General features: G+C 43.3%; 2 protein-coding genes across 5 annotated transcripts in view; one reads left to right on the forward strand and one right to left on the reverse strand.

Moving 5' to 3' along the window:
- The window catches only part of LOC129724532 (uncharacterized), a 545,414-nt gene that overhangs the window by 225,900 nt on the left and 302,567 nt on the right, over positions 1 to 16,947 (reverse strand). The gene's annotated exons all lie outside the window — the stretch shown is intronic.
- LOC129724533 (phospholipid-transporting ATPase ABCA3-like) lies at positions 3,290 to 15,527 on the forward strand. Of its 2 annotated transcripts, none has more exons than XM_055679509.1 (11): positions 3,290 to 3,399; positions 9,718 to 9,999; positions 10,056 to 10,260; positions 10,319 to 10,579; positions 10,645 to 10,899; positions 11,055 to 11,178; positions 11,240 to 12,626; positions 12,681 to 12,751; positions 12,814 to 13,172; positions 13,233 to 15,115; positions 15,178 to 15,527. In XM_055679509.1, the coding sequence occupies exons 2-11, from the start codon at positions 9,776 to 9,778 to the stop codon at positions 15,353 to 15,355; spliced, it is 4,947 nt and encodes a 1,648-aa protein (XP_055535484.1). In that variant the 5' UTR covers positions 3,290 to 3,399; positions 9,718 to 9,775; the 3' UTR covers positions 15,356 to 15,527. The 2 variants fall into 2 exon arrangements, with proteins under 2 accessions (XP_055535484.1, XP_055535485.1); XM_055679510.1 differs by having other exon boundaries at positions 3,308 to 3,399; positions 9,755 to 9,999.

The raw sequence follows: 16,947 nt of genomic DNA on the forward strand, positions 1-16,947 counted from the left end.
TCTGGAAGGCCAAAAACGCGTCGGATCTTTGCGTGTAGACATCGGAGCACTCTTGGTCCCACCACGGAGTGGGAGGCCGTTCTTTGATCGTTACGCCGGGATATTTCTTCGTTTGGGCTTGCAACGCGGCGTCGAGAATCAAGCCCGCGAGGAGGTTGTATTCTTCAAGTGGTGGATGATGTTGAATCGACTCGACCGCTTTTGAAATCATTTCCTCGTATAACTTCCAATCGACATTCCGTGTGAGGTCATACGGAATGTCAATTGGTCGCATGCGAGTTGACCCGTTTGTAATTGAAATAAGAATAGGCAGATGGTCGCTACCGTGAGGATCGAGGATTACCTTCCATGTGCAATCCATCCGTAGCGACGTCGAACATAAGGATAGATCCAAAGCGCTTGGGCGCGCTGGAGGTTTCGGGATACGTGTCATTTCACCGTTGTTTAAAATAGTCATGTCGAAGTCATCGCAAAGGTTATAGATTAAAGAGGAGCGGTTATCATTGTAAGGGGAACCCCAAGCCACACCATGAGAGTTGAAGTCTCCCAAAATCAAACGTGGCGAGGGAAGAAGTTCTATTAAATCAAAGAGCAGCCGTTGCCCAACCTGTGCTCTGGGAGGAATATATATATTGAGGCAATACAAAGCTCTTTACCTTGTATTGTCATTTGACATGCGACAACTTCGATGCCTGGAATCGAGGGGAGGTTAATACGATAGAAAGAATAGCACTTTTTAATCCCTAAAAGTACTCCTCCATATGGGGTGTCTCGATCAAGGCGAATAATATTAAAATCATGGAAGTTGAGATCAATATTTGAAGTAAGCCAAGTTTCACAAAGGGAAAATGCATCGCATTTGTTTTTATTTATCAAAACTTTAAACGAATCAATTTTTGGTAAAATACTTCTACAATTCCACTGTAAGACAGAGATAAAATCCTTCATATACGCAGTTGAATTAGGCATCGAAGGATACAATCGCTGCAAGGAGGGGCCATTGGGCAGTCAACTGCTTCAAAAATGATCTAACTGTTGGGAGGAATGCTGTAAGAAAAATTTTAATTGGATCGGGTACATTGAAATTTTCAAAAATCCAGTCCACAATGTCAGAAAATTTCACTAATCCAGAGTTTGTTTCATCAACTGGATGTGCAAAAGGAACAACTGGGGTTTTAGATGTTCCTGGCAGTGCTGGGAACTCCTTCTGGGACTTTAAATTTGCAAGCCCAGGTGGAGTTTGCTTTGGTTTTTCCGCAGCACTGTTCGGTTTATTCGTACTTTTCATTACACTTTGGGAAATCTTAGGACCTTTACGGGGAAGTTTAGGAGAAGAAACATTTTTCCTCTTCCTAGACTCCCCAGGATTGGCATAAGATGTTCCCGCTGATGAATCGTCAGAATCGGTTTCATCAGAGGACAACAGATCAAAGGGGTTCGGTGTTATGGTAGAAGTGGTAACGGTCTTCTTCAGCATCTCAGCATAAGAACGCTTTGAACGCTCCTTAAGTGACCGCTTGATTTTATCTCTGCGCTGCATGTACACCGGGCATGTGGAGAGCTCATGCTGGTTTTCCCCACAGTGAATACATTTTTCAGCATCAACACTGCAAGAATCTTCCGCATGAGTCTCCCCACACTTGCTACATCGTGCCTTATTGCAGCAGTAGGCGGCTGTGTGGCCTAACTGCTTGCAATTGATGCAATTCATAACACGGGGTACATGTCGTCGCACAGGCAGACGAACCCGGTCGATAGAGACGTGGCTAGGGAGTGCAGATCCGGCAAACGTAACGCGAAACGAGTCTGACGGAGTGTAAACTTTTTTACCGCCGACGAGAGACATGGACCGCAATTGCTTACAATCCAAAATCTTCGCCTGTGTTTCGGTATTTTTGAAGCAACCGGTTGCGCTTTTTAGGATACACTCGACAGACAGACTCGAATCGGTTATGACACCGTCGATCTCCACGTCTCGTGCGGGTATGTAAACGCGATACTCGCGTGTGAAGAGCTCAGAGCAAGCGATAGCATTGGCCTGTGTCAGATCACTGACCACGACACGGAGCTTGTTAGGTCGGACCTTGGAAATTTCGGTCACGGCCTTGTACCCCTTCGTCAGGTCTTTCGAAATTTGCTGTATGTTTAATCGCTTTGAATTCACTCCTGCCTTTGGACGAAAATTAACAGTATAGCTGCCCTGTTGAGATCCGTCCGGGTAAAGCCTGGGGCGAGGGGGGACTGGAGAATGAACAGGGGAGGGGGTAACAGAAGGGTCAGGGTCAGGGGGGCTCGGGAATGGTGGCACGGTAGGCGAGGGATCTATATCCATCGCGCTAAATGTAGTGCACTAGCGCACTAGCGCCGACAAGAACATGTACCTATTTACTTCTTCCTTCCAGCAGTGGTTGTCCGATCGTTCGAAGCTGCACCCAAAGCAGCCAGCAGCACCAGTACAGCAGCACCAATACAGCCACCAGCAGTAAGCCGGGTGTGAGATCACTCAGCACAGCGACACGACTCGACTGTCAAATGATGGCCTTGAATTAGAAAGATCTATTCACTGTGCACAGATCAAAACTGCAGCTGGTATTTTGCACCAATACAGCCAAAGTTGCGAGCCGGGTACAGAACGTAGCGACACAACTCACAATCTCGTTGGCCATTAGCGCGAATAATACACTCTTTTGTTTGGCTATTCGTACACACGGACCGGATTGTAATAGAACGACCACTTTGCACGTCCGTTTCTGTCGAGTGTTAGACGCGGAATGAACACAAAGATGATGTTTGGGTTCGTAACTGTTTACCCTTAAAGGCTCATAAATTATTTTGCACAGTCGCGAGACGTGACCATTCGTATGACGGTATTTAATCACGAATCTGGGGTGATTCCCGTTTGACTCAGTGCCCAGCCGATGCATGAGGAGTGAAAATGCTTGCGATTTTTTCATCCAAGCACAATCGGAAAAATCGACGGCACTGGTTGGACAAAAATGGCAGCATAAAAATTGATGTCGAATAACTATTTTTGTATTATCTTGTAATATTTTGTACCACTGTGCATCGGCGGAGGATTGAGTCACCACATTGGCCCTCGATAGCGGCTCGCTGCTCAATTGGCTGTTATCGCCGCCATTATACAATTCAGATATACCTTCACACCGCCCGGCTCCTACTTTCGTTTAAGCACCCAAACCCGCGATGATGACGAACTTATCGTCTATTACTGATAAGATTCGCGCAAGCGGAAGCGTATCTAGTCATTAAAAGTCAATAGGCTATAGTTATTGGACTCAGTCGTGGAATTTAGTATTTCGGAAACGGTCGTCAGGTTGCGTGGTGTGAGCAGTGGAAAAAAGAGTGTTGGTTCTAGGATCGTTTATCCTCCGGATAAAGGTAGTGTTTGCATAAAATTCTTTTTTTAATTTTAACGAGATGTTTTGAAGATCTACTAGAAGTTTTATGAAAATCAGCATCAGTGATGCCCGGTTATATCAATGTCAATAACAATTGTGCTTGGATTAATACCGTATTTAAGTTTAAATGCGGGTAGTTTGCTTCCCTTTCATTGGGATTCTCGAATGGTTATATTAACAGTTTCATAGTGCAAAGTTTATCGATAAAAACAAATAGAAATTGTGTAATTGGCACCCACATACCACGTGGACAGCATGTGGGGGGGGGGGTATGTGTAATGTCCACGGTCCATACAAAAGAAAAAGAATTTATATGAGCAGTTGTCCACGGATGGGGGGGGGGGGGGTTAAAAATCTTTAAAAATCTGTCCACGTGGTATGTGGATGGCCTCTAACTGCGTGTTTGAAGCAATTACAGCAACAGAGACGGGCTCTGGTAATCATGAAAATAACGTGTTTAATTGTAAGATAACTTACGTACTTGGGTGACCACGTGAAATGTAATAATAAAATCCCCTCCCATTATGTGTTTTGTTCCTATCGGATTCAAAGAGAATATCAGTTAAGAAGAATTTTTATCTGGTATTCAGTTCTAGTAAACCCGAAAAGTTTATATAAGGTATAGACCCATCAAGTTTCGCCAATCACAAAAAAGGTTTGCCGTAAATATCCTACAAAAATGAGCAAACATGTTCTATCATTGTAGAGTTAATTTTTTTATTGGCAAAGATGGAGTCGAATAGAGATAATATGATGTGAAAACAACATCAGCACTATCTGTACAGGAAATAGCAAAACGTAATCAAGTTGATTACTGAATATTATTGCTGCAGTAATTGGTATCCAATTTTTTCGGCTGTAATCTCAAATAGAATAAACTTAAAGTCAAAACTCCACGAATAGATAAAAAACAGTTATTTTTACTGTCAAGTAGCATTATTTATGTTACATCTGCCAGCCATAAACAGTCGATGAAGCGATTACCTCCACCCACTTCAGTTTTTTTATGGTTTTCATTTTATTCAATAACTATCGATTTAGAGTGCTTCAGTACCCTTGAAACTTTGTTCATGAAGTCGATTTTTCACTGTCAGAAATGTTTTTTTGTATTGTTCAGAAGCCAATAAAGCTTGGTTTTACTACACTTTTCACACGAAAGCCTTGGTAACTCCGTTCCAAGTTACAAAACAAAATTAGGTAATCTTCGGTTACGAAAGCTTACGAGTGACTGTTTAAATGTGGAAAAGTGACAGATGAGATGACAGAGCTTAAAACAAGATCAAATGCAATTCAAATGGAATCGGAGCGATATCTAGAGGCCGGAAATCGACTTCAGATGGCATTTTTTATTTCAAGATGGCGACGTCCGATGCCTTGAAAACCGCCAAATATGGCCAAATGCCGTACAAATGGATATTTTCGGAATCGAGATGATGCCTAGAGACTGGAAATAAACTCCAGACGCCATTTTGAAGTTCAAGTTGGCGACTTTCGGTTTCCGGAAAACAGCCAAAAATGATCACATGCTATCCAAAATTTAACCGAACTTGCTGAAACCCCTCTAACGTTTTCATTGAAAAAATTGCTGGTTTTTCATGGGATTACCTTCACACGCACTGGCGAAACTACCCATGCAGCATCATTCAATCCATGAGTGAGTAAAAAAAAATTGACAGCTCTATCGGTCGAACTTTACCCGTTTTGGCGAAAACAGTGAAGCTACTCCGTTCAGAAGTGTGCGCGTTCAAAGAACGCTACCCCGCCGTGTAGAAAACGGACATCGTGCGGCACTGGACGTCGGATACGCCCGTTTCGACAGCTACAATATTTTGGCATTATTGGACAGCAACCAAAGCATCGAAAGAGTGCTTGGTACCGGACGGCCGACGAGCTTGAGCGACAAGAAGCTCCAAAGGATGCTGACCGAAAGAAAAGTGGCTACTTCGCGGTGTGTGCCTGGCAGGGACGTCGGTGTGACCGGTCAAACAGTGAAAAAGTACCTAGCGAACATGGACATACATGTCAGGAAGCAGCAGTCACGTCCACTGGTCTCGGAGCTGCAGGCAATGACGCAGCGGAGGCGACTGAATAAGATGGTCAAGTCGGCGGTGGTGATGGATGGCGAGACCTGTCTCACCTTGGATGGCAATGACTGGCAGGGTACTTCGAACTTTATTTCCCCCATTAATTCACTTCACACATCAACATTCCCAAAAAGGTGTTGTTGTGGCTGACAATCAGCGATGAACGGGAAAAGTTATAGTACAACGTGCCTGTTGGAAGTTGCGTCGTGCATCAAGAAATACCGTAAGGGCGAAGCACGGTGTTCTGGCCGGATCTGGCGTCGGCCCATTACCCGAAGCGATAGTTGAATATCGATGTGGTACCCAAGTCGGCAAACCCGCTCTACGCCCACCAGCAGCATCCCATCGAAAATTTATGGGCAAACCTTACGCACTGCAAACCTGAACTCCAACAATTTTGTCGCGAAAACTGAGGAGGAATAGATAAACGAAACGAAGAAATCACACAAAAACATGTTTACACTCATATTTTCTTCCGCCAAGGCGAATGTTCCGGTTAATTGCCGGAGTTAATCCAGTCCAACCTTGCGTAATGAGTGCACGGCCGTCAACTCTACCTCTTCGATCGATCCGTCGTAGTCCTCCCGCATTATGTCGTCTGCAAAGTCATCGATCACCACCCCTGTAGGTAACTTTAGCTTCAACATAGTTTCTCACATGATATTCTACAATCTACAATCGAACCCAGGATGGAACCTTGTGGTACCCCCGGTGATTGGGACGCATTTTTGAGCCTCCACCGTGTTGTAGACTAGTACTCGACTCCGGAAGTATTTTTTCGCTACATAGAGACTCCTCAACCCGAATGCAGTTCCAGCTGGCGCTATTGAACGTATTCTTCACGTCAAGTGTGAAAATTGCGCAGCAGCGACTGCCCCTTTACTTGCGCTGGACTGGCACCTTCGCCGTTTTGGTGACGGAGAAAATAGAATCTAGCGTGAGTTTGTTGAGAATAATCCTCTGAAGCAAGGTGCCGGCAGTATACAGCAGATTGAGTTTACGAGACTTTGGGTCTCCTGGCGGATTTACACCCTTCACTTTTCCGGGAAAATACAGTCATCCAGGCACTTCAGCATGACTAACTGGAACAGCCACTTTTGTAGCCGTCTTGATGGTCTGGTTTCCATCCAGTCCCGGTGTCATGCTCACCTTTAAGAAGCCTTCTCCTCAGCCTCAAGACGACTAAGGTTGGTCGAGATACTGGAACGTCGGACGATCCTGTAGGCGTTATCCCACGGGTTCGTATTGGCACTCACATATAGCTTCTCAAAGTAAGCCTTCTTACTCGCCTTTATCGAACTCTTGAGCGCCGATCTTGCAGATCCAAATGTTGCACGGTGCTCTATCCTCCTCTATCCTGGCGAGTCCTATGGAGGGCGGCGTCACATTCCCGTGAGTTTGTGGCAACTAATGGTCAGCACTTGGACGGAACCAACTGCTGCCTTCGAGCTCTCATTTTATTGCCTCCTAAAACACCACGCATCGAAACGCGATGTCTTTCACCCGCGGACGGTTTAAGTGTTAGCTACCCGTTGCTTATCGCCTTCCGTTGTAGTCTGCACTATAGCAAACTGACTGATGATCGCTGTTGCTTCACGTCAATGATCAACTCCGCACCATTTTTGCTGGAAAAATACTTCTGATCTTTAAAGTACTGTATTGTTCGCTAGTCCGCTCGTAGTTGGAGTTTGCAAGAGTCGTTTGGAATCCTTGACAGGTTATTGGACCGATAGACTGGAAAGCATTCAGCGAAAATTCGGCCGCTATGCGCTACGACATCTCACATGGAACGATCCACAAAATCTGCCGCCTTACGAAGATGGCTGTCACCTGTTGGGATTAAAAACAATAACCTAACGTAGACGTAGTAAACAAGCTGTATTTATTGCGAAGTTGATAACGGCTGAAGCTGCTGCGCCCGAATTATTATTACAAATTGAATTCCAAGCACCATCAATGGTCTTTACGGTCTAGAACAATGCTGCCAGTTGAATGTCAGTCGACGTAATATGCCGCTCATGCGCAGATGCCAGAGATTGAATCCACATGGCTTTTTTAAACTTAAGATGGCGATTTCTGGTTCCTGGAAAACATCTTAAGGTGACCAAATACCACCCAATATAGGTATTTCCTTAATCGTGGTGATGCACAGAAGCAAGAAATGTATTGAAAATATTTAAATAGAAAATAATGGGCGGGACAAAGTTTGTCGGCTCAGCTAGTAAATAAATAAATAAATATTTTATTATTTTTATTTACTATAATGCAAGGTCAGCTATTTTTATTTTTATTTTAAGCAGTAAATGTGGGGTTGACGATTGAAAAATGTACTAACTGGGGAAATAGGTAATTAGAAATTTTATTAGAAAGGGTCAATTGACCATATTTTCTAAGTGCGAGAGCCGACGGTCGTTCTACATTTACGAGCGAAAGCCTTCTGCAGGGGAGCTGCATAGCCGCAAGGTTAAAGAGTTCGCTTTGTCAAGCAGATGGTCGTGGGCTCGAATCTAAGTAGAATCAGGTGATTCGATGTCAAAAAGGACTTAAGCAGGGGTTTAGTCTCAGGCTTCCCCATCACCTACCCTTCTTTCAACATGAATTCTATAATACCTTGGTGTGACTTCCTCTTAACAAAAAATAATTCCCCCGTATCAATAAAAGTGGCTAGAAGCACGCACCACGGTACTTCTCCAGGGAATTATAATTGGCGATATTTGGCAGGAGGAACCAGGCTCGGTGTAACAGAGCAGATGGCGTGTAGAAGGAAGGTATGCCACTTCCAAATAGCGATATTGCTAATAAAAGAAGTGCGGAATACAGCAGACACCTGGGCATATCTAGCAATAGATCTACAATTCTGGTCGCAATAAGGAAGTCCATCCAAAAAAAGCCTACTGCGACGCCAACTAACGAAGCGTCTCTGCATGTTGAAGACGTCTTATTCATGCTTCTTTACTCTTAAAAGGGAAAAAAATATTCTTTACAAACAAGCATGCATTTTTACACGAAATAGATAAAGGACGAAACATGAGTACTTTTTCTTTGAATGAAATCTATCTGCTTTCGACTAGAGAACACATAAATTTTCCACAGGGATTTGAACCACTTTTACTCAAGCGCTATTTTCTGAAAGGACTTATCAGTCAGTTGGTGAAATTTTTGAAAAATTGTATCTAGAGATCCTTATTATCTGCTAATTTTTTCTCTATGAACGATTGTCATGTAGTAGATAATTTCGAATCGCTGAGAACCACTTTGCAAGTTCATCTACATCGTTTCCGTAGTTCGAAGAAAAGATAATTCCAGCGCAATAATCAAGGCTAATGTTATTCGTCGTTCAAGTAGTGGCGACACTTTTACCAGTGCTGAATTCACATTTTATAACAATCGCACACATCAAAGCAAACATACATTCTATCGGCCTTAAACACGCCCCATTTAAACTGAATCATCGACACTCTGTTATTCTGTCGAAGTTTTGTAGAATGTAGAATGAATTATTACGCGGGAGGCATTATGCGAGTTCTAATCACTATGTTGACTAATGTCGTTTTCGTTTTTGCGGTGTAGCTGCCCCGCGGACTACACTTTGTCCTATCACTGTTTATTTTACATTTTCCGGACTATCCCGGACTACCCTTTTTCTGTCCCGGACAGTCCGCGCAAGAAACAGAGTGCAGTTTTGAAGACACCAACACATTCACACGTATGTGTCAAAATAAAAAAAAAATGTGTCAAAATCGGTTTGCTTTGATTATCGTTCTTCGCGTGTCAAACATCAGGTTGAATTTTATTTATTTTATTTTGTTATTTGGTAATTTTCATTAAATTGGCAAATTTTTCGTACAGTAGCACAAATGCGATAAAAGACAATGGCGATAATGACCAAAACAAAAGTGACAGTTCCTCTGGTATTACGCACACCATTGCAACTGCTCGGAAAGTGTTTTTTTTTTCAGCTGCAAAGCGTAGTCCGGGACGGGATAGTCCTGCCGTAAAAACGAATTCGACATAAAACCTGTATTTTTTTCCAAATAAAAAAAGTAATCAACAACACATGCTTATTGTTATCAATAAGCCCATGGGTTATTACTTCTTTCAATTCCGACACACGCTTATCGCTGTTATCACACAATCGCGAAAAAATGCGTCACCGACAGAACGTTTCGATCGTTGTAGCATACGCCAAATGGCATGTTATCATTTATCCACAGCCCATTCACCTGGCTTAACCAGATCCCCTATCGTTAGTACCGGGGCCCCAGCGACAGAATGTCATCGAATAACACCGCCACTAGCAATGGGGACAAATTTCTACTACTGCTGTGGAAAAATTGGATCATCCAGAAGCGACACTACATTCAAACCATCTTCGAAATTCTCATCCCGGTACTATGCTGCTCAATTCTACTGATAACTCGTGGACTGGTCGATCCGAAATTCATAGAAAGTCCAACCGTGTTCGAGCCCGGCACCATTGATAGATTTTATTCTATGTAGGTACAAGAAAAGTATATAGAAATTTTAGGTTGTAAAAATAAAAGTGTTTCAGGCACAACGAAGGCTCTTACAAATATGTGGTTGCATATTCACCGGAGAATCCACTGCTGGAACGAATTGTAGCCGAAGCTATGGTCTCCATATCTCATTACTCCGGAAACTTTACATACCAAGGCTATCCAAACGCACGGAGCATGGAAGCCGCCCAGATGAGCGGGAACTTCTTTGCCGGAGTAGAATTTGACGACTCCTTAGTGGTAAGTGGAAGCCAAGTTGGTTAATTAGTCAGAGTATAACTTTTTCTGCTTTCCACAGAACACTGCCGAGTTGCCGGAGAAGCTCACCTTCGCGTTAAGATTCCCTGCCGAACTGCGCACGGCCTTTGGCCTGTATCCAAACTGGCAAACTCGGCTACTGATGGTTCCTTTTTCGCCACGTTTGCGCTCGAGTTATGATAACTATGATTACTCCCCCAGTTATTTTCGAGAAGGATTCCTCACACTACAAGCAGCGATATCGAAAGCCATCATCAGGAATCGTAAGGCGGATGCTGAAATTTCACCGGTGTTTATTAATGTTAGTAGTAACAAATGGATTACCGTTAGTGGTGTTATTGATTTAGACTTTTCTTCCCCGTGCAGCGTATTCCGTATCCTCCTTACTATGACGATCCGATTCTGGAAGCGTTGGAACAATTGCTTTCGATAATTATTCTCCTGTCGTTTTTCTATCCGTGCATCGTAATGGTGAAGCACATCACTATCGAGAAGGAGAAACAACTGAAGGAGGCCATGAAGATTATGGGTTTGCCCAGCTGGTTGCACTGGAGTGCGTGGTTCGTGAAAAATATCATTCTGCTGTTCGTGTCGATTTCCTTGATTACGATTTTACTTTGCGTAAGTATTAGAACTACTACTTTTATTTGGTTTAAAAGTCGAATGGTTCAGATCAAATTGGTTGACTTACTAAAGATGTTATCGTCGGCTCCCGTATGCACGGCCATGAAGTAAGCTTTAGAATCGAATTGCTACATTGTATTTTCTATCAACAGGTTTCATTGAATAATTCATCGCTGCTAGAGTATTCTGACTGGACGGCGGTTTGGTTTTTCCTCTTTGTGTACAGCATCGTGACGATCTGCTTCTGCTTCATGATGAGTGTGTTTTTCAACAAAGGTAAATATAATTTGGGCGAAAACAAAATTCCACAGTAACGTATGTATTATGTTTTCATTAGCAAACATGGCTGCCGGAATCGCTGGTCTGATGTGGTTTGTGTTCGTTATGCCATACAACGTGACCGTGACCAACTATGATGAACTCTCAACGGGAGCCAAGGTAGGCCTTGGATTGTTTTCTAACACGGCGATGTCCTTCGGAATTTTGAGTGCGATGCGGATGGAAGCGATTCAGCTTGGCGTGCAATGGTCAAGCCTATTTACTCCGGCTACCATCGATGACGGTTCCAGTGTTGGGTTGATGATGATTATGATGCTGGTGGATGCCGTTATTTATCTAGCGATTGCGTTGTATATCGAACAGGTTATGCCGGGCGAGTTCGGTGTAGCTAAACCATGGAATTTCCTGTTCAAGCGGGAGTACTGGGGTTGGGGTTCACAAACGGACAGCACCATGCCACCACGGAATGGGATTCAAAGACAAAATTCGAAATATTATGAAGAAGAACCGACCTCGGGCAGTGTTGGAGTTCAGATTAAGAACCTACGGAAGGTGTTCGCTGGGAACAAAGTTGCCGTTCAAGGACTTAATCTACGAATGTACGAAAATCAGATAACGATTCTGCTCGGACATAACGGAGCCGGAAAGACTACAACTATGTCCATGCTCACGGGAATGTTTTCCCCTACGTCGGGAACAGCGTACCTGAACGGGCATGACATTCGAACGGACATTGAAGGAGTACGACAGTCGTTGGGACTGTGTCCCCAGCACAACGTACTTTTCGACGAAATGACCGTTGGGGAGCATTTACAATTCTTCGGCAGACTTAAAGGCGTACCAAAACAGCAACTCAGTAGTGAAGTCGACAATTATCTGAAAATGCTTGAGTTGGAAGATAAACGCAACGCCCAGTCACGTACGCTTTCCGGAGGAATGAAACGAAGGTTGGCCGTCGGAATGGCTTTGTGCGGGGGATCGAAAGTCGTTCTGCTCGATGAACCAACGTCGGGAATGGATCCATCGGCTCGTAGAGCCCTCTGGGATTTGCTGCAGAAGGAGAAGAAAAATCGAACGATTCTGCTGTCGACGCATTTCATGGATGAAGCCGATGTCTTGGGAGATCGCATCGCTATAATGGCCGAAGGAATTCTCAAAACGGTCGGATCACCTTTCTTCCTGAAAAAAACCTTCGGGGTTGGGTATCGGCTCATATGCGTGAAAGATTACAACTGTAACAAGCAGCAGCTCTGCAACATCTTGAGACATTATATTCCCGACGTGAAAATTGAGACGGATATTGGATCGGAGTTGTCTTTTGTGTTGAGAGAGGAATACATTACGGTGTTTCAAAGCATGCTGGAAGAACTTGAGTCTCGAATGACCGAATGCGGTATTACAAGCTATGGGATATCCCTAACCACAATGGAAGAAGTTTTCCTGAAGTAAGTTGACTTTCTCACAACGAAATTCTGACGATAAAAATTATTTATTTTTAGAGCTGGCAGTGATAGCCTTCAAGACAAAGATCAGGAAAATGGAACATCCGTTAGTATTGCTGATCAAAGCTGTAAGTTTATTAGAATTCATGGCCCGTGAGGATTGTGCTTACTATTTATTATTTTACTACAGATGCACTCAGCAACATGACCCTGCTAACGGGCACACAGCTTCTAGTAAACCAAGTGAAGGCTCAATTCTTGAAAAAAATCCTCTCCACCATTCGATCATGGGCTGTAATGTGCATCCAAGTGGGAATTCCAATTTTCTTTGTGGTAATGACCTTCGTAATCACAAGAAGCATTTCAGCCGATAAGGATTTGCCGCCGCTAACAATGTCTTTGAGTTCGTACAAAGAAACAGTGACCGTACTGGAGGGAACACCGAACGATCCGAAAGTGCTAGCCTACCAGCAGCAGTTCACGAAGATCTCCGGTTCTCACCGGCTGGACACGATAACAGACCCCATGAACGACTACATTTTAGAAAGAGTACGTTTTTCCATCTAGAATGATTTCCAACAATTTCACATCTTTTTTTTTTCAATTCAGTCAGTGCAATCCATTTCGGAAGTTAACACCCGCTATCTGGTGGCAGCAACCTTCAACGGTGAGAACAGTACGGCCTGGTTCAACAACAAAGGATACCACACGGCACCCCTAGCAGTTTCACTGATGTTCAACGCTCTGCTCGGCTCGGAATGTCCCAACTGTGAATTAACAGTCGTCAACAAGCCACTGCCCTTCCAACTGTCCACCCAGTTCGACAACATAAACACAGGAGTCAACTCCGGTTTCCAGTTGGCATTCAACACAGGGTTCGCAATGGCTTTCATAGCCGCTCTGTACATTCTGTTCTACATTCGGGAGCGTACTTCTCGCGCCAAACTGCTGCAATACGTTAGCGGTACCAACATTCTACTCTTCTGGGGCGTTGCCTTCCTGTGGGATTTCGTCACCTTCATCGTAACCTCGTTGGTTTACATCGCAACTCTAGCCGCTTTCCAGGAAGAAGGCTGGTCCTCCTTCGCCGAGCTTGGCCGAGTCTTTCTTCTTTTGCTATTTTTCGGTATAGGATTCCTTCCCACGACCTACATAAGTTCCTTCCTGTTTAACACCCCAGCCACTGGTTTTGTGATTGTGATGCTTCTTAATATAGCCGCCGGATCAATATTTTTCACCGCAGTAGTACTGCTCAAGTTCCCCAGCTTTGAACTAGAACACGTAGCAAGTGGCTTAGAATGGTTCTTCATGCTGTTCCCGAACTTCGCTCTGACCCATGGAATGAACAATATCAACCAAATCGTCAGCACAACTTCCAACTGCCAAAAGCAGTGCGAGTTGCTTCAGCTGGTTAGCTGCGACATGAAGGTGATGTGCCTAGCAGAACCAAAATGCTGCGTCCCAGATGTTTTCTCGTTCGATAATCTCGGAATCGTTCGAAACCTGCTGTTTCTACTTTTTGTCGGAGCTTCCGCCTTCTGTCTTGTTCTAGCCTTCGAATATCGTCTAGTGGAACGAATCATGCAGAAAGTGCGAAAATCAATGTTGCGCCAGTGGACGCCACCACCTTCAGAGGAAGATTCTGATGTTCTGACGGAAAAGAAGCGAGTTCAATCGATGCCATTCACGGATCTGCGCCATTATAATCTAGTAATGAAAGACATCACTAAGTACTACAAATCGCTACTAGCGGTGAACAAACTGTCCGTAGCAGTAGATCGAGGAGAGTGCTTTGGCCTGTTGGGTATTAATGGGGCCGGTAAGACCACAACCTTCAAAATGATGACCGGCGATGAGAGTTTTACTTCGGGAGAGGCGTGGGTTCGTGGAGTTAGCTTGAGAACAAACATGAATACCGTTTACCAACAAATTGGCTACTGTCCACAGTTCGATGCCTTACTTGAAGATCTTACCGGACGGGAAACATTGAAAATCTACGCTTTACTACGAGGTGTGCGAAGTTCTGACGTGGCGAATGTTTCTATGACACTGGCGGAGGACTTGAATTTCGTGAAACATATCAACAAGAAGACAAAAGAGTACAGCGGTGGTAACAAACGAAAGCTCAGCACCGCTCTGGCCCTTATGGGTAACCCTTCGGTGATATATCTGGATGAACCAACGACGGGCATGGATCCCGGTGCCAAGCGGCAATTTTGGGACATGATCTGTAAGGTGCGAAGTTCGGGCAAATCGATTGTGTTGACCTCGCACAGCATGGAGGAATGTGAAGCTCTGTGCACTAGGCTAGCCATCATGGTGAATGGGGAGTTCAAGTGTTTGGGTTCGACGCAGCACTTGAAGAATAAGTTTTCCAAAGGGTTCCTACTTACGATTAAGGTGAAAAAGACGGAGGACAAGCAGCTCCAGGAAAAGCGGATTGATGATGTGAAGTCGTTTGTTACCACCAAATTCGACGGGGCGGTGATGAAGTAAGTTGAATCTGTCCTACAATACTGTACAAGTTTTAGCTAATGTGCTTGTTTTATTGCAGAGAGGCATACCAAGATTCAATCAGCTTCCACGTACCTCAGACGGACCTCAAATGGTCGGCAATGTTTGGCCTGATGGAATCGTACAAAGAACAACTGAATGTAGAAGACTATGCCCTAGGACAGACAACCCTGGAGCAGGTGTTCCTTTTCTTTACCAAATACCAAAGGATAGAATAGAAGCGAGACAAAGGGTGAAGTGTTTTTTAATGGTTTTATCTATTGAAATAGGTTTTAAGTAAATACACAGCTGCTGTGATTTTGAATGTGTCAAAATGTATCTTGGTTTTTGAAACTCTACGTTTCCGATGCAGGTTTAAAAATGACAAATAAACTATCTCGTACAGAACAAGACGTCTTATCTTCAAATTTTTATGCTCAATCTTACTTCACTACTAAGTATGATACACACCTTTGCCATTGCAACAGTCCATCATGTTTTATTATTGAATTACTTGGAGTAACCCGTACTACACTAGGCAACTTTCAAAATTTTTTCTAGACTAATATTTGAGAAGGGCTGAAGTTTTTACTCATATTTTAATGTAACGATTTATATCTAAATGATAAAGCCCTATTTAGAGTTTCAAGCGCAGGGAAAATCTCATACAAAATGTTCATTTTTTCACGCTCGTGGAAAATGCAACCTGCAAAAATTCCACTTCGCTTGGAACTGTAAGCAAATTCGATCCAGCGGAATCGAAGGTCGTGGATCTCATCTGTTTTACTCGAGATTACTTTTTTAGCGCATGCAAACGCTAGTGAAAACAGCAGCAAGCGAAAATTTGCGAGCGTTTCGAGCTTTCCACGAGCGGTAATGGCGGATGGATTTGACATTTGATGTAGGTTGTCAAACTGTTAGTTCATTGTTTGTGTTCCACAAACGGGTTTTCATGACAGATTTCGAAAGCGAAAATTCAGGTTTTTCTCTTGTCAAATTTTTTACTTCCCTTGGAACTGAAACTATGCTTAACGAGAGACAGACGAAAGTTTTCAAGGAGAGACTGCCTTATCTTTTATTTCGAAATTTTGCAAAGCAAAGCAATGCCTTGGTGCTACATTCCGTATCGGAACTCGACCTTCTGGTTATTATACACAGACTTCGCAGCCAACTGTTAAGGTGTAATATCCACCAAATGCTCAAAAACAAGGCTTTTTTCATGATTTTTCGAGATGTAAGGTATATAAGGGTCATTCCATGTCATATGTCCGAGGAAATACATCGACCATCTCCGATTTCGACCAAACTTTGTGAGTCGATGTACTTTGGGCCGGAACTCATAAATACAAAATATTGTAGCGATTGGTGGACTCCTCGACCAATGGTACTGCCTCTACTTTTTGCGAATTTAGCAAAATACCTTTTTTAATTCGCGGATATCTCGGGACCCTGAAGAGCTACAGGTGATATTGACATATCATTATGAAGGGTTTAAGATGTAGAATCGAACTAATTGGTTAATTTTTTCTGCAGCGTTACCAACATTGCATTTTTCTCACTTTAAAACTATACATAAGTGTCGCTAGTGAAGTACACATGATATAATATAATAAATATATTTTAGAATTTTTCTTCGCAAAATGGCAACGGTTTCGAAAAAAAAAATTTTTTCGACAAAAAAATCGACTTTAATTGTTTATAACTTTTGTTGTTGTTAATCAATCGCTAAAATCGTGTATACTACACTCTAATAAAGAAGCTACAGTTAAAATTTCAAGTCAATCAGATGTGAACATTTTAAGTTTTACTGCTCGCCGATTTTGAAAACATG

The sequence above is a fragment of the Wyeomyia smithii genome, chromosome 2 (assembly GCF_029784165.1).
Source record: "Wyeomyia smithii strain HCP4-BCI-WySm-NY-G18 chromosome 2, ASM2978416v1, whole genome shotgun sequence".
NCBI classification, from domain to species: domain Eukaryota; kingdom Metazoa; phylum Arthropoda; class Insecta; order Diptera; family Culicidae; genus Wyeomyia; species Wyeomyia smithii.

What these genes read in the sequence shown, in the direction of transcription:
- LOC129724533 (XM_055679509.1), top strand. Translation starts at nt 9,776, where the DNA reads ATGTCATCGAATAACACCGCCACTAGCAATGGGGACAAATTTCTACTA. An exon ending in ATGGAAGAAGTTTTCCTGAA is followed by an intron (nt 12,627 to 12,680) that starts GTAAGTTGACTT and finishes ATTTATTTTTAG; the next exon opens with AGCTGGCAGTGATAGCCTTC. An exon ending in TAGTATTGCTGATCAAAGCT is followed by an intron (nt 12,752 to 12,813) that starts GTAAGTTTATTA and finishes ATTTTACTACAG; the next exon opens with ATGCACTCAGCAACATGACC.